Source organism: Xyrauchen texanus, chromosome 2 (genome assembly GCF_025860055.1).
Source record: "Xyrauchen texanus isolate HMW12.3.18 chromosome 2, RBS_HiC_50CHRs, whole genome shotgun sequence".
Taxonomy (NCBI): domain Eukaryota; kingdom Metazoa; phylum Chordata; class Actinopteri; order Cypriniformes; family Catostomidae; genus Xyrauchen; species Xyrauchen texanus.
Window position 1 is genome coordinate 7,301,840 of NC_068277.1, and position 24,009 is coordinate 7,325,848.

Here is a 24,009-nt window from a genome sequence, read left to right on the forward strand (position 1 = left end):
ACCAGTCGCTCAGGTCTTTACTCCTGCCCATTTTTCCTGCATTCAACACGTTGACTACGAGAACTGATTGTTCGCTTATCATCTAATCTACCCAGACCTTGACATGTGGCCTTGTTAGGAGATGATCAATGCTTTTCGCTTCACTTGTGTGTGGTCATAATGTTTTGGCTCATCGGTGTATATCAGTTAATAACATTTACCTTTTATAATGAGAATTGTGTGACCAGAGGGTGCGTTCCATTCTCTAAGCCCAATTCCCTTCGAAGACTTACCATCCACTGTGAAAGCTTTGTAGTGCTAAAAGAGTGGGGCTCAAAAACATGGGACCTTGGGAACTCACTTTTAAAGTCATTTTTATTGGAAATTCTGTTTGGAATGAACTTACAGCATGGCAATAATGACTGTTCTCCCTTAGAAATGCCCTCCGAAGGCATCATTTATGCCATTTGGAACACAGATTTAACACTGATTTAGCACGTAGACATAAATTAAGCGGCCATGTTTTTTTAGGTTATTTTTATTTAATAATCAAGCCATTTTCTATTTCAATTTAATATCTTATATATACATATAGTTCCTTGCTTTCAATTTTGTCCTTCCTTTGTCCGTCAATTTTTCCATCCATACATCCTTCCTTTTTTCCCTTGACCCCTTTCCTTCCCTTTCCTCCCTACTTCCTTTTTTCCATCCATCCATCCTTATTTTTTGTTCATACTTTCCCAGTCCTTCATTCTTTTTTCCCATTCCTTCCATTTAATTTTTCCCCTTCCTTTCTTTTCCTTTACCCCTTCCTTCCTTCCATCCCTCACCCTTTCCTTTTCTTTCATTCATCTTTCCTTTTTCCATGCTTCCTTTACTTTTTTCCTTTCTTCCCTTTTCCCTTGCTTTACTTCATTTCCCTTTTCCCATTCCTTCCTACCTTTGCTTCCTACATTTCCTTTTTTCATTCCCTCACTTTTTACTTTCTTTTTTCCTACCTTCATTTTTTTTTTATTTCCCTTCCTTCCCATTTCCTTCCTTCCTTGTTTTTTACTTTCTTTTTTCCATCCAATCCTTTTTTATCCCTTCTTTTTCTTTTTCCTATTTTCCCATGTGTCCTTTATTTTTTGCTTCCTACCATTTCTTTTCCCCTTCCTCCCCTCCCTTTTTCTCTTCCTTCCTTTCCTTTTTCCATCGCTACCTTTTATTTCCCTATATACACATTGATTACCATAGTTTTTCAAAATCATAGAAAAAATCATTATAAGGGGGAGAAACACGTTATTTGTGGTTGTAGGAATAAATGGGAAATACATCTGTTTGCGAGAATGTCTTAATTTATGTGCGCATGTCAGTCAAGGAATTTATTAAATCATCTCAATGGTTACTCTGAACTCTGATTTCAATAAAACAGCCAGCCAGATCATTATTTAAAGATGACAGAAGAACAGAGCTCTAACGTTAGATGAAAAGCAATACAAAAACATCATGTGCTGGATCTAATAATGGTTCTGGACTATGATGAAGCCACTGAAAAACGGTCAAAAAATAAAGGTGAAGTGTGTAATTTCTACATCACTTTCCATCAGAGCTGTGGCACAGTTGTGCTCACGTGGGTTCGAATCCGTTCTGCATCCTAGCTGATCTAATTCCCCCTCTATCTCTGTCACCATTTCAGTAAATTTAAGTAAAAATAATAATAAGATAATAAAAAGATAATTTTTTCTTACCTCAGCCAGCTTGTATGGCACTATCAACCTTTCGCCCACTGTTACGGTCTTCCGTGTTGTCAGGGCCTCAAACAGCGTTTCCTCTTTGACCTGTCATGGTGCAGACAGAAGTTTTTTTATTGTAACTTTTCAGATAATAAAGAATAACCACTTTCTTTATAGACTAGTGTATTACACAAGTGTTTCCCAAACTTTTTTGTCTTATGTACCCAAAAGCCCAATCAGCAATGCTCAAATAACCCTTCATCAACACAAACCAGAAATGTGATATATTTAACTCGTTATACTGGATTTCAATAAAAATGAATAGTATAATTATATTAAGGCTTTAACTCAATTGTTAATCTTGTCAACGAAATCACTGAAGAAAACGTTCGTTGATGAAGGGTTTATATTAAACAAAGACAATAAATAAACTATATTATTAAAGAATTCTTTTGACGAAAATATGACGAGAACAAAATAATACTGCAATATATTAACAGAAGAAGAAACATTGTAGTTAGAAGAAGATATTATATATGGGTTCATCTGGTCTAATAATCCAGTATGTTTGGATTCCCCCGCTTGGAGTGGTGGTGGTGTAGTGGTCTAAACCACATAACTGGTAAACTGGTAATCAGAAGGTTGCTGGTTCGATCCCCACAGCCACCACCATTGTGTCCTTGAGCAAGGCACTTAACTCCAGGTTGCTCTGGGGATTGTCCCTGTAATAAGTGCACTGTAAGTCGCTTTGGATAAAAGCGTCTGCCAAATGCATAAATGTAAATGCGTGAATTGAACACGTTGAAGACCGGTAAAATTAACCGCTTTAAAACTGGTTAATTACCTCGCTTAAACATATCCTATTTATTCATGAGATTAATCACTGTATCCTCAACCTATACACTATATAATATTACAACCTGCGAATGAACAGGTGAACTTCAACCAAGTTACGTCATTATATGCGTAACTCGTGTCGTGAACACGCCGTTTCTGTAAAAACACCCAACATGCAATGCAAAATCCTAAAATTAATAACAGTCCCTAAAGCATGAAGACTTCAGAATACAGTGAAAGAGTCTAAACAAGAGTGGATAACACTTCAGTATTTTTATTATACGCTATAATTTTAGGAGCTCATGGACAGTTATACAGTATTTTGAATGTAGCATAACTATTATTAGTTTAAATTAAGTTTAATTACATTTTTCTAAATGTTTGAATATTTGATTAAAGTTTGGTCTGTTACAGTTTGACACATTTTTGTCATTTTGCACATTATCATCAACAAAAAGAAAATATGTTTGTTGACTAGAATTAGATGAATATGACATGACAAAATATTGATACATTTTAAAAGGACATTTTCGTAAAAAAAAAAAAAAAAAAAGTATAAAAATGAACACCGCTTTAACAACAAACAATGAGACAACAGTATTTGAACCCTTTGACAGTCCTAATATTTTTATTTTAAGCCACAATTTCCTTTTTATAAGCAAAAATCGAAATATTTTCAAGTGCCCCATAGAAACAGGCGTTTGCCTACGCAGTTTGGAAATTACACGATACAGGCAGGGCTGGATTGGTAATCTGGCATACCGGCCATTTTCCAGACGGGCCGACACACTTTGGTGCCAATCAGGAGTGGGGACTGGCCCTTGCGAAATGGACCATCACCACGATATGCAGAACGGACCACAGAACGGCGCCGCTATATGCCTAAGGTGTCAGCGATATGCAGAAAAGAGAACGAGTTTTGTTCTGCATTTGAGCTGTATCCCAAATCTTCAGTTCCTTCTACTCCAACATTTCTGAATACTGTTGAGAAACTACAACTTTAAATCAAGTCAGTGTTTAGTTAAGCACATGAAAAAGGGGGTAAAGCACTATTAGCACTAAGCAACACTAATGGCCGTGAGAAAGATTTCTTTTTATTTGTTGACTTTGGGGCCTGTAATGTTTTGCTCTTTAAACATCCGCTGGCTTTTGGAAGTAACAAAATAGGCTCTTAAAATTCCTTCAGACAGAGATGCACTCTGTCTTAATGCAGTGTGATGAAGTCGTATTTATCCAACACTATGTTCTAACGCTAATCATACATCTACGGTTTACTCCTCGTATGGTTGAAATCGCCGGTAATAAGCCATGCCATGTTGCCTTATAGGTGAAGTGTGTAATTTACAACATTCCCAAATGTTTTGCTAGTACCACAAAGATAGTGTTTCCACATTTCGGGGAAGCATTTTCTAGCGAAAAATTACACACATCCTTATTAACACTCGATAGTGTATCGATTGAATTATGAAGTTGCACGTGCAGTGCACGGGTCAGTGTTTACAATCAAGGGACAGAAATCAACCCTGCTGCGAACTGTGAAAATTATGCAGTTCATCTCTGCACACTGGTAAATATGTTTATAATCTAATATAGTCATTCAAACGCGTCTGATTTTGAACATTAATCAAAGACTTCATATATATGAATTACAATGTTTTCAAGGGGCCAGGTAGGCCTCAACCTTCATTTTCTGTTGTCTGTTGAATCTGTTCATCCTCTTTTTTTCTTGAGAGGGACTCATGAAGGTGTGCTTGTAAAGTTGGCATGCTTGCAAAGGGCAGGCTTGCTTTGATCATGCTATTAGGCCAAAAGAGGTCTTGGTGTCGGGTACTGTATGTACATACACGATGTATGCGTTTATTAAGAGTTGGAGCAGCAATCACATCCTATTTCCTGTTGGTTCACAGTACAGGGCTCCCAGGCATTCTCTCAGGAATTGTATCTACTTCCTTGAGTAAACTAGCATGCAAGATGTTTTTGTGTTTATCATGAATTTTCTAGGTTTGAAAATGCAGAAGCGTAAATAACGACTGAAATTTCAGTCCGTTCCTCGTCCAAAGCTATTTTATGGCTTTAGATCTCTTAAAATACAGCACACAAGACATAGGCACAACTTGTCTTGAATTTTAATGATACCATTTATCATCTCCTTTAGCGTTTCACGGAATAAAAAAAACCACATATACTGGTGGCGAAACGTTTGGAATAATGTACAGATTTTGATGTTTCGGAAGGAAATTGGTACTTTTATTCACCAAACTGGCATTCAACTGATCACAAAGTGTAGTCAGGATATTACTGATGTAAAAACAGCACAAAATCTAGACAGACCCCATTTCCAGCTGCCATCACTCCAACACCTTATCCTTGAGTTATCATGCTAATTGATAATTTGGACCTAGAAAATCACTTGCCATTATATCAAACACAGCTGAAATCTATTTAGTTCAATAAATTAAGCTTAATATTGTCTTTGTGTTTGTTTTTGTGTAGCCACGGTATGCAATAGACTGGCATGTCTTGAGGTCAATATTAGGTCAAATATGACAAAAAAGAAACTCAGTCAATCATTGGTTTGAGGAATGAATACTATACAATGCTTGAAATTGCCAAAAAACTGAAGATTTCATACAAAGGTGTAACTACAGTCTTCAAAGACAAAGGACAACTGGCTCTAACAAGGACAGAAAGAGATGTGGAAGACCAGATGTACAACTAAACAAGAGGATAAGTACATCAGAGTCTCTAGTTTGAGAAATAGACGTCTCACATGTCCTCCGCTGACGGCTTCATTGAATTCTACCCGCTAAACACCAGTTTCATGTGCAACAGATAATTGGAAAAGAGTGTTATGGATCTTAACCCCATTGAGCTTTTCTGGGATCAGTTAGACTGTAAGGTGTGTGAGAAGTGCCCGACAAGACAGTCACATCTATGACAAGTGCAACAGGAAGTTTGGGGTGAAAGGTCAAGTGCTACAGGAAGTGTGGGGTGAAAGGTCAAGTGCTACAGGAAGTGTGGGGTGAAATGTCACCCGAGTATTAGTAATAGTAATTTTTCATGTCATTACCGTCCTGACTATGCACTTTGATAAGTTGAATGCCACTTTGGTGAATAAAAGTACCAATTTCTTTCCATAAGAGCAAAATCTGTACATTATTCCAAACTTTTGGCCGCCAGTGTAGATTTGGAATGACATGACGGTGGGTGAACGATGACAGAACTAATGGGTGAACCATTCCATTAAAGTGATTGATACTTATCCTATACCTCGAGCAGCTCAGACACTACAGGCAGAACTTCAGGATTGCATATATCAATGGAGTCATCCCGGTATATCTTCTTCTTGTATCGGATATTCCCTAAATGAAGGATAGCTGACAGCAGAGAGAAAATCCTGAAAGGGAAAAGAGAAATGCAGTGATAATGTTGACAAATAACATGGACATGAGCATTTCATTTTCAAGGTTAAAATGTATATGAATGTATACAGAACGTGCATTTATACAGTAGATGATGTTACTGGTCACCATTTCTTTTAAGTTCATAATTTGTTTTTTAAAGGGGCAGTGTGTAATTTCTGATCCACTAGAATCAACTTTATCCTCATGCGACCCCACATACACATGTGTGGATGTTGTATTTTGGCTTCATTATACGCAATGCATAATTAAATTAATTTAAACCAACTGATCTCAGTTCAGAAGACTCTGGGATGTCAGTAAAGGGTTCATCTTTCGATGCACAGAGTCATGTGGCAAAACAACATGGTGCCGATCACAGCAGAGTTTGTCTTTGGGAGAAACGGCAAATAATTGGGTAATAATAATTTGGAAACAAATACAATTTTTACACTGAAACCTGTTTGAGTCAAATAGATTTGAGTCTCTAGTTTCATCCGATCTGCCATTTTTTAAATTTGAGCGATTAATCTCGAAATGTCATACGCCGCTAAACACAATGTACACAATAAGCTTTTCATTAGAAATGTCTTATTTACTGTGCATTTTTACTTTGAGAGAAATAAAAAGGCTTTATATGGAGTTGGATGAAAATAAGGTGCATTTCAAACTGTTCTGAGACCAGTGAAGACAGACAGCACACTGGAGGTTAAGTCATTCACTAAATAGGGAGCAAGGAAGCATCCTATAGCTTTCTATGCAGCTAAGTGCATTCAATCCAAGATGCCTTGTTCATTTCTGACTCGTGTCAGTTTATGAGGACCAGGGAGCGGCGTTTTGGACACACTCACTGTTTGCGTGTGGTGGGGAGGAAGCCCACCATCTCCATCGCCAGCTGCAAGCGCTCAAAGTCGTGTTTAAGATCCTCCCCTTCCACTGTGAAGCAATCCTGCTGGTATCAACGAGAAAAAAAATGCAACGTTATCAGCATCTCAAACTTACTCAACATTCCACACCACAGTCAAGGTTTGCCGAAAGCAGTTTTCAATGCAATAATTCTAGCTAATTACTCTTCATATTAGGTTAATAAGCACTGATGTCCTATTCATATAACCCAAAGGCCAGAGCATATCAATATAGCATTGGCTAATAATAAGTTGTGCTGCAACTGCTCATTTGCATTCACACACAAATGTGGAGAGTTAAGCTGGATTCTGGCTTGTTTGTGGTTTACGTACCGACAGCCCTCCAGAGAGAAACCGGCAGGGTTGAGTTGATTGACTCAGAGCAACATGTCATTATGAAGTTTGGTCAAACAAGCAGGATCTGCCGCATTCTTTTGATTGAAAATAAGGGCCGTGGTGAAGGTTCGCATACGTTTGTGGAAAATTCAAGGGTTTTGCGTTTTACACACTTGGGGTGGAAATCTGGCACATAGCAAAGGCAATAAGAGAAGTAGCAATTATTACTTGATTTATTCCATCAAATGGGACTGAAAAGGAAAAGAGGGTTTGATGCATAATAAGATTGAAAAGAAGAAGCTCTGAGCTCTGTTTCAGAGTACAATCAAATGTTACACTTGTTTCCAATGAATAATTAGAAAGGAGAAGAATTACACATATTAATTACACTTGATGCACAATACACTGAATCTCTGTCAGCTGATCAGGTCAAATTACGATAATGAAAAAAATTATGATTAAAAAAATGGCCTGATTTGACTGATATTGGAAGTAGATAATATAAGGGCTTTTTTATTTTATATTGTTTTTCTATGTCAGGTTTTAAAAGTATTAAACAGTATGTTTGATACTGTACATTATGATGTTTTGATGTCTGCCTTTATTTTAGCTTGTTCAATTCAACATTTGAGTTTTTGTGTGAATGCTGTTTAAAAAAACATTAAAAACATAAGATTTATAATGTCAGCCATACTGGTTACCATTAATACTACAAATGACTGGTATCGGCCAACATTGCTGATAATAATAAATAATAATAAAAATAATAATTCAAAAAATAAACCGATTAGGTTGACACTGGAAACGGATTATATAGTATAAAATAAATAGTATTTTTTGATGCCACATTTACACGTTTTTAATGTTTTATGTATATTGTATATAATAATAATCTGCTGTCTGACTTCAGCTGTAGTTTGTAAAATTCTACATGGGAGCTTTTTATAAAAAATAAAAGGAGAAAAGTATACAGTCGGCCATATTTATCAGGCACAATATAAAATTATGGGTTTGACCAAAATTACCAGTAATTTAAAAAAAACAACTAAAATATAATTTTTTTTTAAAGCAAACCCAAACCAAAAATGATCGATGGCTGGCAACACTGAAGAAAAAACAATAAGAAAATGTATCGGTCATAACACAAAAATTATAAAAATATCAGTTCAGCCACCAACATAACATATAATAATGATAAAAAACCATGAAAATAAATATTATAAAAAAACATAATATATCGGCCATCATATCACATATTTTTTTTTTGCCAAATTTCCTGAAAAAACAAAACAATAATAATAATAAAAATAAATTTGTATTGCCCATGATATCAGATAGTCAATAAAAAAAATTATAAAATAAAATAATTACGGTATGAGCAAACATTCCTGATAATTAAAAAATAAATAAATAAAAACTAAACTGATAAGGCTGACACTGGACATTGATTATAACAGGGTTTTTTTTTTTTATCTTATTTTATTTTATTCAAATAGTATAAAATAAATAGTATTTTTTGATGCCATGTTTAAAAGTTTTTAATGTTTTATGTATATTGTATTTAACACTAATTAAAAAAAATATAAATATATATTATACTGCCCATGATATCAGTTAATCAATAAAAACATATTAAATAAAATAAAAACATTACGGTATAAGCAAATATTCCTGATAATTCGTATAATTTTTTGTAATATTTATAATACTGACCATCGTTATTAGATATCGGTCATAAAAAATATATCAGTGCATTGCTAGTGATTATAAAGACTCTATAAAGGCTCTTTCACGAAGTCATGTGAGGAGTTGAGCTGCAGATCTGGACATACGAATTCTGCCATTCACCACAGACGACTCCAGCTGGCAGAGGAACTGCTTCCTGCTCACAACAACACAGGCAAATTTACACACACGTCCTCCCTTTAATGAGACAGTGTCTCCTTCATCGCCCCGCGTCATTACTGATGCCAAAATTACAGCATACCAAAGCGGTGGAAAGGCAAACAGAGCTGAAACTCTATAAGCTTTATGGTTTAAACCCAATCCAGCCTATTTGCTTTCTTCCATTTACATTTCCAGGGTAGGAAATGTAAAAAGGGCCATTTCTCATGTTAAATGTTGTAAGCCTTCTAAAATAAAACAGACCTGAGGTTTCAAGTGGAATGACACAGATTTCACAAAATATTTGTACGAGTTCTTCCCAAGTGCAAATTCAGCAAGACCCTTATTTCCACCGCCATTACAAATCCTTCAAGTGTTAAAGAGTCTAAAGCAGGCAGCACGGTAACACGTTACAATCACTTACCTTTTGATTTCCGTTTACTCATGCATTCATTCATGGTAACTCAAAAATGAAAATTGCAAAATCATTTCTTTACCCTCATGTCATTCCAAACCCAAATTCGGGTTTTTCCTTCTATTGAAAAAAAGAGAAAATGAAGACTAGTTTTCCTTGCTTTGAAGCTTCAAAAAGGATGCAAAAGCATCAAAGTATCATAAAAGTGGTCATTATGACTCATGTCCTATATGCAAAGTCTTCTGAAGCCATATGATAGCTTTGTTTGAGAAACAGACTGTAATATTAGCCATTATTTACTGATAATCTTCTTCTCCCCCATTGGCCCCTATCTATCATGGCCTCCTAATAATCTCCATCCCTGAATTGGCTACATCACTCTACCATCTCCTCTCCACCAATAGCTGGTGTGTGGTGGGCGTTCTGGCGCACTATGGCTGCCGTCGCATCATCCAGGTGGATGCTGCACACTGGTGGTGGTTGAGGAGATTCCCCCTAAACTATGTAAAGTGCTTTGAGTTTGAGAAAAGCGCTATATAAATGTAAGTTGTTGTTGTTCTCTAGTGGGCAGTTTACCGCTGCAATCGGATCGAGTCAGTGAGTTGAACTCAAGAACAGAGTCAGTCCAATTAACGAACAAAACATTTAGACCGGTTTTGTGAGCATGGACAACCAATTCATTGAATAGATCTGGCCAAATAAATAAATAAATAAATAAATAAATAAATTTGTTACAAATCGGATATCGCAAATTGTCTTTCATGAACTCAAGAATGCACCAAGGAGAGCTATGGTGGATGTGAAGATTTTCAGTAAATAACTACTTTAATTGTGGTCTGTTGGTCACACAAAGCTATCGTATGACTTCAGAAGACTTGGAATATAGCACACATGATGTATGAACAACTTTAACGGTGATTTTGCATCCTTTAAGCGTAGAAGTTTCGGCCCCCGTTCATTGTAATTGCATGGACAAGAATATAAAAGAACAGTCTTTAAATGTTCAGCTTTTGTGTTCTGCGGAATAAAGTCATCCTAGTTTGGCACGACATAAGGGTGAGTAAATGATGACAACTTTTATTTTATGGTGAACTATGTCTATGTCTTTGATTGGCATGTGGCACAGGAATTCAAAAGACCAACATATAGAAAATGAAGACACTCCACCAGCAGGAAGTCTCACACCAAAACACCCAAGTTCATTTGGTCATTGGCTTTGTGTGTGTATTTTTGGAGCATTAGAGCTTCTCTCAGGCCACTGAATTTAGCTAAATCTAAAGTATGAGGCTTAACATGGTTCCAATGACAAACTTCAAAACAGGCAGATGTCTTCAGTTAGGGCATCAAATGCCATAAAGAGGGAAAAGGAAAACAACTATTTAACTATTAACTATTTAGTTCACTAAAGGAATATTCATGGTTAAAACAATGTAAACTCTATGGACAGTATCTGTGGTGTGCTAGAGATTCCCCAGAGATAACACTTTTGACTAAAGTTGCGTTCACACTGCCAGCTACTTTGTCGCTGCATGTCGCCAGTGTCTGGCGGTTAGGTCGCTAGTGGTGTGTACGGAGAGTAGCTTTTCCTCCATCTTTCCATCACTGCAGGAGCTGAGAGAGAAGGATCACCTGAGCTCTACCATCTTCTCTCCTATTGGTTGTCGCCCCCGAAAGTCACTCTTCATTTGGATAAAGTTAAACATTTCTCAACTTTGTTGCGTCGCTGGACGCGCCCACATCCGGTCGCCATCGCTCGTGTCGCCGGAAGTCGCCAGCTCTCATTGAAATTGAATGAGATGAGGTTGTTTTGTCGCTGCGTGTCGCTGGCAGTGTGAACGCAGCTTAATTCCTCAGTGTGTTACAAGGTTTTTTACAGTGATGCAGTAAAGATGGACGTCTATGGGCCAAGTGTAATGTGCAAGCAGTAATGCTAAGCTTGCATTTTTGTTAAAGCACTTGTGTAAATGTGTTATTTTTGCTGTAACGTTGTTTAAATTGCCCTTTTCTGGTGGGACAAATTTTCTAGGCAGATGCATTTCTGGTTAGTCATGGGTTCATTTCAAGTTAAGCTCAAATTTGTGGCATAATGTTGATTACCACACACAAAAACAAATTGACTCATCCCTCCTTTTATGTATAAGTGTGGGGTTATACTTTCAAAATGGTGTGAAAGTTGCACAGCATATTGTAAACATTTGTTCACTTGCCCCATAGACTTCCATTGCAAGTCCATTACGTTGCCATGCAACAGGTGCTGTCAATAGAACCGAAATTGTTTATTAAGGAATGTCGTGGGTTAAGAAGCTAAAATTGAAGTTACAGTGAGGCACTTACAATGGAAGTGAATGGGGGCCAATATTTAAAGGCTTTAAAAAGGCAGAAATGTGAAGCTTATAATTTTATGAAAGTGCTTCCATTAATCCTTCTGATAAAACTCATGTATTATTTGAGCTGTAAAGATGTTTAAATGGTCATTTTACAGTCATTTTGGGGTTTTAGGGTTTGTTAACATTGTAAAATTGGCTGTAACGTTACACAGAAAGGTTTAGTAAGTGATTTTATCACACTAAAATCATGTTAACACGCATATTGTTTATGTCTTCTTGTGCCTATACTTTTAAAACAGTGAGTATTTTAACATTTACCAATTACTTCCATTGTAAGTGCCTCACTGGAACCCAGATTTTTGCTTTTTTTGTTTTTGTTTTTTTAAGAAAAGGAGGTAAAAATTAAAAAAAAATAAATATATATATATATATATATATATATATATATATATATATATGACACAAATGCTATCAACTGAGCTTAACTTGTACTGAACCCAGAATATTCCTTTAACACATATAATGTATAAGTGTGGGGTTATACTTTCAAAATGGTGTGAAAGTTGCACAGCATATTGTAAACATTTGTTCACTTGCCCCATAGACTTCCATTGCAAGTCCATTACGTTGCCATGCAACAGGTGCTGTCAATAGAACCGAAATTGTTTATTAAGGAATGTCGTGGGTTAAATCCAAGTTATGCTCAATCGACAGCATTTGTAGCATAATGCTGATTATTTTCTAAATATGTTTATTTAAAAAGCAAAAATTGTGGTTACAGTAAGACACTTACAATGGAAGTGAATGGGGCCAGTTCAGTAACATTAAAAACCACACTGTTTAGTGAGTAGAGCAACACAAAGTAAACAATATACAATTGAACATGACAGTAGTGCATTAAATTCCTGATTTGGTCATTCTACAATCATGTTTAAGCATATAATGTCGTGTAGCTATACTTTTGAAACAGTGTGTATTTTAACATTTATGGACTGGCCCCATTCACCTCCATTTTTTAAGAGCCTTAAGAGACTTTTGGTAGTTACGAGGAGCGAGTCTAAATATTATTATTTATTTTTTTGTGGTAATCAACATTGACACAAACGCCGTCAATTGAGCTTAACTTTTACTGAACTCAGAACATACCTTCAACCCAGAACATGTAACTGTTGGGCTAGTAAAGCATGTGAGAAGGCCTTTGCGGCATTGTAGGCCTAAGATCTCAACATGCGTGTCAGAAAATAACCCACCCAATGCAAATAATGCTTGTTTGCACTGTTGCTTATCACTCTTATCCAATCGACTGCAGTGTTTGCTTGCCAATAGAGAGGTGACCGAGATGCCCAAAGGTCAGGCTATTAATAGAGGCAGAAGAATTGCATGACACACACACAAACGCACAATAACCAAACAAAATGCAAAGCCTAAGACAGCCATGAAAAAGCCAGAGAGATGCTGTGAGCACACTAAGTAGAACCCAAGTCAAACAAACACACAAACAGGTTGGGAGTGGTGTGTTGTGTGAAGGGAGGACTATGGAAAGTGTTTTGGGGAGCCCATGATTCGTCTCTGTACTGCAACGACACACTCATTTCAATACTGACCGGTTCATTCTCATAGTAACTTTCCCAGTGCAGTCTGTGAGGTTTCTTTGTCATCTGGAAGCAAGGTAGACTGGATTAGAGCAACATTCCACACAATGCCTGTTAAACATATGCAGCTTTCAAATGGGACAACAAAAGCATTACGAAATATGGCCACATGCTTTGGGTTATAAACGCATAGCCTGTGTTCGGAATGGGATTCTACCATACTACTCGTCCCATTTCTAGTATGAAGTACTGTTGAATTTGAAGTATGCAGTATGCATCCGACTGTCTAAATGTATAGGATACTCTGATGACCTTCTTCATTTGCTAAGATGTGCAGTATACAACACCACCAAGATGAGCACTCCATCTCGCAGTGCTAGGAACTTGACTAGACCTTCCATTTGCAATGTAATACATGAACTGAATGAGTTATCAACCGATACATTCAGATTGAATGCCTCCTCCTTGACTCTTTATTTGATCAGACTATAAAAAAAAAAGATATATAGTGTATATTGCAATGAATTTAAAGCACTCTATGTATGGCCGCTACGTTTCCTAAAGTGTGAGTCATTAGACTTATTTCACAAACCTTCAGGGCTCCAAAATGAATGAAAATAACATCAGAATTGTGGTATTGCAACTCTAAAATGCACACCTCTGGGTCGTTAGAGACCCTGTACCTCATCCATTATATATATATATATATATATATATATATATATATATATATATATATATATTCATACATCATTTGAGGCCCTAGGTTTGTAATTAAATAGTGTCATTTTATTTTTCAATAAAATTATTTCATATCTATATAAGTCTACTTATCACAGGAAGTGAAATTAGTACTATATTCATACAAATAAATACTAAGAGTGAATTATCAGTATTCCATATGCGTGTATGCATACATATTATACATGTTATTTCTTAGTTAAGGTGGCACTGTTGTTTCAGTGATTGACTTGATTTACATATGACATTGATATTTGATGAAGAAACAACGTGGAAGTAAACTATAGCAAGTGTAACACGTGAACAGTATGATGTGACTATTGTCATTTCGGGGGTTCTTCTGAAACCATGTACATTGTGCATCCATTTAGACTATGAGAAAATACTTATGTATAAGCTTATATGTAGTTCGATACGTGTTTGACAGCCAGTTGCATCCCATGAAATTTCAGTGTGAAAGTAATGAATCCTGTTCAAGGTTTGTCCTGATTTGTTGCATTATTTCTTTGATATATGACAAATAAAACATCAAAATATAGCTTATTTTCATATTTTTTAATTATCTTGATCTATCTGGGTATTTTGCAATGCATTTCTGATATACGTGTTTGGTGAAATTCCCATGCATTAACGAGTTAAACCACAAAAGGCTGTGATTTAATTTAATTACTACATGGTCTGTGGTCATTTCAGAGCAAATACATAATTATTAAAAAATATTTTGTATGTTGTCATAGGCTGAAAAATATAGAGATAACTTCAACCATTAGTCACGTGACAACAATGTAGCATATGAATGTTTAAATGATGTAATACTGCATATAGTTTCAAATACTATTTTTCAAAATAGCAGGAGGTATACAGTATAGTATACTGCATATATTGCTGTAAAAACGTACGGTAGTATTCCATTGCGAATAGCCAAAGACAGAATGACATGTAAACATAATGACATTAGATTGTGACAAAATAAGGCAAACTGAGATGAATAGCCTGATCCTGAAATGGGTTATGAGAAGATTACATTCACTTTTATAACCTGAAAAGTATGTAAATAACATTTAGTACTTGCTTGCATAATCAATTATCAAAACTGTTTAAATGTTAGCAGAGCAAAACATCACATTTTTGAGCCAAACTTGGCATGGAGTAGCCTGTGTATGCTTTTATAAAAAAAAAGTTACAAAAAAAAGTGCATTTTCCACATTTTTCGGGCATTAAGACTAAGTTTAAAAAAAGAGAGCCACTATCATGGTACTTGAGAAAAATGACAAGAATTCACATCTTTCCACAAGTTTCATCTTTCCACAAGTTTCTCACAAGGAGCTTTAAGTCTTGAAAAAATAACTTTATGATTGTTTTTCACCCATGACCTACTAAGGAGCAGGGAGGGGTACAAAAAAGAGGGACTGTTGGCTGGAGACAACAGTGTGTCCTCTGTATGAGGAATATTCAATTTTAACTGAAAAAGAAAGTAAAATTTACGTACCATTTACGGTGACAAATAATATGCAAGGAAAAGCAAATTAAATTATATTTATATTGTGTTTAGTGCTTTTCATCTGAAAGCATATTTGCATTTTTAAATTAAAGTGGCACTTCACTTTATAAAGGTTTTCTACCACTGCCATAAAAGACCAAAAAGAATCTGTGCACTGTGACTCCCAAAATATTTTGATGCCAGCCAATCAGCTTCAAGCTTGCTATTTTGAGAATGCATTGTATGCATCAGAAACGCATCAAGACGTCTTACACAAACTAGAGGGCAAATAATGACAGAAACATACAGATATATTAGAATCATCCTTTACACATACATTAACACATGCAATGTTAATAGTGCTGTGCATTTAATATAAAAAAAAAAAAAAAAAAAAACACATTAAAGGCCGCACATCTGCATGCAATGACTCTTCACACAGAAACAAAACACTGAGGCAGGTGTGTTTTATGGAAATGAGGGGCATGATTGGAGCACAGAGCTGCTTTCTGTGGGGGGATCAGGTTAAAAAGCATCTCTGTGTGTGAGACTACTGGGTCAGCTGAAAGGAATGAACTGTTTCCTCTGGTTTCCCCTCCTTCCTGTTTGCCCAGTAAGAGTGAATCCGTCAATGGGTCTGTCAAGCCTCAGAGAGCAGCTGCCTGACACGTGCACACTTCCACGCAACAAAAACTGTCTCCACAATAATTGAAATTTCTCAACAGAGCTTTGTTGACTTTTTTCGCCCCATTGACACTGCACCGTGGTCACGACAAATGGGAACCTATTGTTTGAGCAAGCCATTCACGTGCCCCTGTTTACACCTGGTATTAACAAACGGCTTGGGATATATTTGATCATATGTGGACAGTGTTAATCGAGGGGTAACACTACCACCAAGAGATACATTTGAGATGCAAGGTACAAATGACAATCTGTCTTGTCTGAGCCGAACACCCAGAACGGATGTTAAAACCAGGTGTAAACAGGGTAAATGATGGTGCATGCAATGGTACAGTATGAGGGCGTACCTGATTGAGGTAATGGTATTCTTCAGGCTTTTTGAGGTGGAACGTCGTCCGCTCCTCTTCACTTGCTCCTGCCAGCAGGTAGTAAAACACATGGTAATTCCTGGAAGAGTAAACCAGTGTAAGATCAGCTACAGTGCACGTGCATCTGACAATAAGATATACAGTGGCAAGAAAAAGTAAGTGAACCCTTTGGAATTGCCTGCATTTATGTATAAATGCGTCTTAAAATCTCATTTGATCTTCATCTAAGTTACTATAATGAACAAACACAATATGATAATTTTAACTAATAAAACATACATTATTGTATCAGAATCAGCTTTATTGCCAAGTATGCTTACGCACACACAAAAACACACACACACACACACACACACACACACACACACACACACACACACACAAGGAATTTGTCGTGGTGAAAGAAGCTTCCTGTGTAAAGAGAATGCAACCATATATACATACATACAAACTATACATTAAAACATACATACATATAGTGAAATAGAAATAAGATATAACATAAATAAAAAGAGAAATATACAATAGAGCAATAATGTTGAATATTTTATATTCAACATAAACTTGTTTTCCCTTTAAATTAAGTTTATTTTGCTTACCCCATTGGCAGATTTTCTTTCTTGTTTTGAGTCTGAAGTTCACTAAATTTAGTCAGATTTATCTTAAAACAAGACTTAATATCTTATCCCATTTTGCTTGACAAGTAAATAAATCGTGTTTTAAGAAAGTTTAGATAATTTGACAGGAATACAAGACAAAAATATTTGTCTAGAAAATCATTTTTTGCAATGTAAGAGGTAGGATATGTTATAAAATTATTAGTATTAGACGGCAATTTAACTGTTGACGTGAGGTGGATGGCATGAGGTGGGTGGGGTGGGGGCTGTTCCTGTGCCTGGCTGTTCTGGTGCTCAGTGCTCTGTAGCGCCGCCGAGAAGGCAACTGTTAAAAAAGGAAGTGTGTTGGGTGAATGTGGTCAAGAGTGATTTTACCAGCACTTTTCATTACTCTGGATGTGTACAGTTCTAGTAGGGTGGGTAGAGGAGCACCAATAATCCTCTCAGCAGTCCAAACTATCATTTGAAGTCTTTTGATGGTAGCTGAACCAAACCAGACAGTTATAGAAGTGCAGAGGACAGACTCAATGACTGATGAGTAGAACTGTATCAGCAGCACCTGTGGCAGGTTGAACTTCCTCACTGGCAAAGGAAGTACGACCTCTGCTGGGCCTTTTTCACAATAGTCAATGTGGGTCTCCCACTTCAGGTCCTGTGAGATGGTAGTGCCCAGGAGCACTATAACTTCACTTCAGCCACAATGCTGTTTAGAATGGTGAGCGGGGTTCATGTAAAGTCCACAATCATCATGATTGTGTTCAGCTCCAGGTTGTTTTGACTGCACTAGTTAGCCAGCTGTTCAACCTCCCTTCTGTATGCAGACTCATCCTCATCTTGGATGAAGCCGATGACAGTAGTGTCGGAGCTTAACAGAGGTGTCCATGGCACTACGGTCATTTGTGTAGAGGGAGAAGAGTATTGGGGAGAGTACACATCCCTTGGGGGCGCCAGAGCTAATTGTACATGTGCTGGAGGTGAATTCTCATTCTCACTAGCTGCTGCCGCCTATCTGTCAGACAGCTGGTGATCCACTGACAGATAGAGGTGGGAACAGAGAGCTGGGTTAATTTAGTCCATAGGAGAGTGGGGCTGATGGTGTTAAAAAGCCGAACTGAAGTCCAAAACTAGGATCCTTGCAGAAGTCCCTGGTCTGTCTAGATGTTGATGTAATGCAGTCCCATATTGACTGCATCATCTACAGAACTGTTGGATCGATAAACAAACTGCAGGGGATCCAGAAAGGATCCAGCGATATCCTTCAGGTGGGCTAACGCAACTATATTGTTTAAGAACAGTTTTGTTCTTGTATATACTGAATACATCATTCACAGTGTAGATTGGAAAAAGTATGTGAACCCCTAGGCAAATTATGTCAGCCAAAGCCAATTAGTCAGGAGTTGGCAAACCTGGAATCCAATTCATAAAACAATATTAGAGGTGTGGGTTAGAGCTACTTTGGCTTATAAAAAGCATTTAAACATTTTGAGTTTGTTATTCACAAGAAGTATCTGCCAACGTGGACCATGCCTCGCAAAAAATAGATCTCAGAAGACCAACAAGAATTGTTGCTTTGCATGAAGCTGAAAAGAGTTACAAAGCTATCTCAAAGAGCTTAGATATTCATCTGTCCACAGTTAGATAAGTTGTCTATAAATGGAGATGATGGAGTACTGTGGCTACTCTCACTAGAAGTGGCCGTCCAGCCAAGATGACTCAAAGGGCAACACCACAGAATGCTCAATGATGTAAAAAAATAACCCTTGAGTGACAGCTAAATACTCATCATTGGAACTGGTCAAGGTCTTTGTTCATGAGTTTACTATATGGAAAACATTAAACAGCATTGGTGTCCATGGCAGGACACCACAAATGAAGCCACAGGTTTCCAACAAAAACATTACTGCACACCTGAAGTTTGACAAAGACCACCTTGACACTCCACAAAAATGTTTTGTGATACTAAGGTTGAATTGTTTGGGAAGAAAAAGCAGTACTAGGTATGGTGTAAAAAGGGCACTGCATTTCTTAGTAGCATCATAGTAGCACCTGGTTAAAATCGCATTGTAGAGAAAACAAAAAGGCAGATAAGTCACACCCATGTATAATCCGCATTGATGGCCCGATAGAGATTGCAGCAGGAAGCATTTGGACCCAGGAGCCCCAGACTTCCTTACAGCTGCTCAGCAGATAAAGTCTGTCAAATTATATCAAGAATTGTGCATCGAAACACATTGTATTTGGTCTCGTTTTAATCAGGAGCATCTGCTTTAAGAAATCGTAAGTTATCTTTTTTATTATTTTTTATGAAATATGTTTAATTAAAAAGGCAACAAATAACCCACATCTGTTTATAGCATATGCAACTCCGTAAACTTGCACTTACAAATAAACACATTTTAGACTGAGAGTATTTGCTATGCACTAATTATCCGGTTCACAGACTGTATGTTTTTACTAGGTGTGTGATGAAATGTCAATTTTGTGGGGATGGAAGGAGTTGAGTTTTACAGTGGTATAAAGTTTGTTAGCACATTAATGTCATGATGGACAAAATATATAAACTAGTTGCATAAAATACTTGGTATAGGCAAAATACTCTGAGCAGGCTACTTAAAAATGCTAATACTGTTTATATGACCGATGTTTTCATCCATTTGTAAGCATATGTGTTTTGGTGTGCAGTGTGTTTGACCGACCGAATTACATATTATATATATTATATAATTAAGTTGCTTTGAACTTTAAGTTGTAGAACCTTTCAAACGTCAAAATAAAGAAAAAAATGTGACTTATATTCTTGAAAATTCAGTAATATGCAGCTACGTGGAGCGGGATGCTTGGACCAATGAGATTTCACAGATTTCTAGTAACAAAAACCAAACAACTGAAAACATAGTAGGACATCAGAAAAGCAAGTAGGACACTCCGAATATAGCCATCGAATGCAACCTTCTTTCACAGGAATTTGGAGGATGCATAGGGTGTATCCTTTTGTTGGCACTCACAACCCAAAATTCTTCGCATCACAGTAACATGCATCCTTTCGCAATTCCCTGTGGCATATATGCTGCTTATTATTTTTTTCACAAGGAAATGAGCTTTGTGGCAAACTCTTCATTGTTGTCACAGGTTTGCCATAGAAGTGTTTGCCAGTAGCAGCAAAGTGTCCATTGTTGCCCAAGGTTTGCTGCAGGTTCAACATTACCGGTGAAGAACTGAAAACTTATGGAAATAAAATTGCCAGCTTATTTGCATAACAAAATAATGAGTGTCAAATGTGCAGCAAGTTTGCCAGAACTCTAGATTTTTGTAACGTTTCTCTTAAAATGTTTCGCCATTTGTTTTCTCTCTATATCGTTACAACTCTCCTGAAGTTTACCTAAAAAGAATCCCTTCTCACTAAGAGCGATGCGTGCTGTCATAGCAACCATGAAACTTTCTGCTTCAATTTGTCCAATGAAGGCCATCCCGTTTAAAGCTAATTAAATATTGAGGACGCTCAGTGCGCCTACAGAGGGCGCATCCTACTTAGCAACAGCCTTCACAATGAGACACACCCAATAACTCCAATTGTCATTAATTGTAAAAAAAAAAAAAGCTTTTATTATCGTTTTATCATGTTACATCTAGTAAGGACCCATAGTTAAGCTAGTTTGTAAACCAGGAAATGGTCTGTTTTTCTCCTTTTTATGAGCTTCAACTAAATCAACCTTCTCTTCAGTTTTCAGTACACTGCCATGCAGAGGCAAAATGCAGTGACTACACATTTTTGTAAAAAGCGAGTTATGACCGAAACTGGGTCTCTTAAGGCCTTTTCACACCAAAAGTGAATTAAGTCTCAAATACTCACCGCGATTAACATTTTGAATAGAAAAAATGGATTCCTATGAAGCCATTCACACAGACAATGTGTAGATTGTGTTGCCCCGACCAATAAAATATGTGCTTTGGATCACGTGTCAGGAGCCACCGCAGTCACCAAAACCAGTGCAACTGGTCAGCACAGAAAGATGTTTTGACCACCAACATTAAATGCTGAAGTAACTCTAGGCAGAAGTCCTGAAGCAGCAGTGAAGATGTGTATTTTATTTGCATCGAATGCCTAAAAACTTAAATGATTTTCTCATATGGGTTCTCTGAACATGTAAATGATATTGCTGCATCTTTGCCTTTGAATCATTTTTTTTTTTTTTTTTTTTTTAAATAAACAACTTTATGAATCTTCAATAATTTTCCATGCCAAATATCCAATACTATTGCTGTGACTTGCAGTGCACTCTATATATGTCTTTGTATCAGAAAGCCTTTGCATACCAAAAACTGTGCTCTCGCTAACAGTTATTAACAGCTGTGCTGTAGTTAGCAGTATTAAAGTGACTAACAATGGGTAAGACTAAAGAGGGGTTTTGTTGGTTGAGATTAGTGGTTTATTGCTTGCATTACAGACTCCTAGAGTACTTAGATGTCATCACATTTGCTTCATAACATGCTGAGTTTTGAAAAACATTTAGATAATCAGTATTGCTCCAGTTTATATTTGTTTTAACAGTCAATATATGTGTATTAGGCAGTGATTTTAAACAAATGTAGATAACACAGATAATAGCATATAATCTGGATTGTTCCCATTGGCAACATTTGTTTTAACCATTAATTAAATATATATATATTTTTTTTACACTTGATTCTTTTTAACCACTTCATAGACAATGGTGTTTACATGATAATACTGCCAGATAACTTGTCCTGCAGATGAACAGAAAAAGTTTCTGGAGTGTCTCGAATGTTTTCTTTCTCGCTGAGCAAATCAACAAATGTGTCGTTGTTGTTGTAGCTTGTGGAGAAATCTGTTTTCTTTTCTCAATCGACTCCTAGAGAATTTATTGTCTTTCGTATTGCGATTCCACTTTTGTTTTGAAAATGTATCAAGTAGGTTCTCTTACGAGAGGTTCTCTCGTATTGCGTAAGCTAGCTTACGCTACGGGAAAGATTCATCTTTTCTGAGATATTGAAGCCAAAAAATTATCCTTAATTTTTGTATCCATTGTCAACGCAGTGCGGCAGCTGCAGACCTTGAGCGGGCTATCTAGCGAGCTCATAGGTTGCTCTGCGGCAACTGCTGCAGCCTATAGACGAGCTTGGGCGAACTTCGCATCCAATGAGAGGCGTCCAGCGCTCACTGCATCAAAGCCCGCCAAAATGGGCGTGACTAGAGTGCATATAAGCGTAGTTCAGTAGGCTGGAACCCTGATTTTCATCTCTTCAGCGAAGCTCTTCGCATCACTGAACTGGAAGCAGCGTGCGCCGTTCGAGGGGCATCAAGCAAGTGTGGACAGCGCTCGAAGAAGCCGGCCGTCTTCGCCACCTTCAGCCGTCCTGCGAGCTCGCCATCCGGCGACGTATCCTTTTTAAAAGCAAGCTAGTTCTTAAGAACTTCACAAAAGAGTATTGAGCGTCTTTATTAAGATGCCTCGCTCCACTTGCACCTCATGCCGCGCTCTTCTCAGCACCGGAGACCGCCACATCATCTGCGCTCTCTGCCTGGGACTGGGGCATGCAGAGCTCGCCCTCACCGAAGGCGGATGTGATCTCTGCGAGGAGTTGCCGATGTCGACCCTGCGGGCTCGACTCGAATCGCTCAGGACCGAAGCCGCCGCGCCGCCTTCCGATCAGCCACGCAGAAAAAAGCGCCACTCTCAAAGGCTGCCGGAAACAATGGTAGAAGCGATTGCCTCGCCGGAGCCCATCCCTCGAGCATCGCCTTCACCCTCCCGCCCACCGGGGCAGCGCAGTTGCCGCCCGGCGGCTGCTCTGCTGCCATCTCCGGACGAAGAGCGGAGGATAAGGGCTGTTCCATCATGGCTCGGACAGCGAGGGTGGTCAGGCTCACGCGCCTCCTCCTTGGCCCAGGAATCCAGCAGGACCAGCGCCGGGTCGAAGGGGAACTAACACGCCTCCTCACACAGGCCGTCGACCGCCTCGGGCTCAGTGGTCACCGCCCTTGAGCAGGCACCCAACAGACTTGGCGGCTGCTTTCTACAGAGCCGCCGCCGCTCAGCACCCGCTACCGGGCGCTCCCTTCCTGCGGAACTCCACGCCAAGCTTTCCAAATCATGGAGCAGCGCCTTTCACCGGCCAGGGTCCGATCCCCGTCTCCACCTCTCTTGCTCGGTGGGCCGGCGCCACTGAGAAGAGCTACTCTTCCATCCCTCCGGTCGAGGATGCGGTAGCAACACACCTTTTGCCCGCCCTCCGCGAGATGGCGGTCTAAACCAGTGCCCCCGTCTAAGGCCTGCAGAACAACTTCCGCCTGTGTTGGCCGCGCCTATTCCGCCACCGGCCAAGCTGCATCTGCTCTGCACTCTATGGCCGTCCTACAGATCCTCCAAGCGGACCTTCTGCGGGAGTGGGATGAGGAAAGTAGGCATCCAGAGGCGGTTGCAGACATACGGAGTGCTACGGACCTCGCCCTCCACGCTACCAAAGCTACCAAAGGAAGTGCATGGCTGCGCTGACTGTGACCGAGAGACATCTGTGGTTAACGCTAGCCGACGTGGGAGAAGCAGAGCGCTCTACGTTCCTCAACGCACCGCTCTCTCTATCCGGTCTCTTCGGCTCCGCGGTAAGTGGTATCATTGACCGGTTTTCAGAGGTCCAAAAAGCCACACAAGCCATGAGTCTCTTTCTGCCTCGTCGCGCTAGCTCCTCTGCAGGCCGCTCACGTGATC

The 24,009-nt window shown here is 38.3% G+C and overlaps 1 protein-coding gene across 1 annotated transcript in view; it reads right to left on the reverse strand.

Annotated features, from left to right (window-relative positions):
* The window catches only part of myo9aa (myosin IXAa), a 185,454-nt gene that overhangs the window by 64,163 nt on the left and 97,282 nt on the right, over positions 1–24,009 (reverse strand). The window contains 5 exon segments of the mRNA XM_052146821.1: positions 1,710–1,799; positions 5,802–5,928; positions 6,784–6,881; positions 13,404–13,457; positions 16,644–16,743. Of these exon segments, the coding sequence (XP_052002781.1) occupies positions 1,710–1,799; positions 5,802–5,928; positions 6,784–6,881; positions 13,404–13,457; positions 16,644–16,743 (469 nt within the window).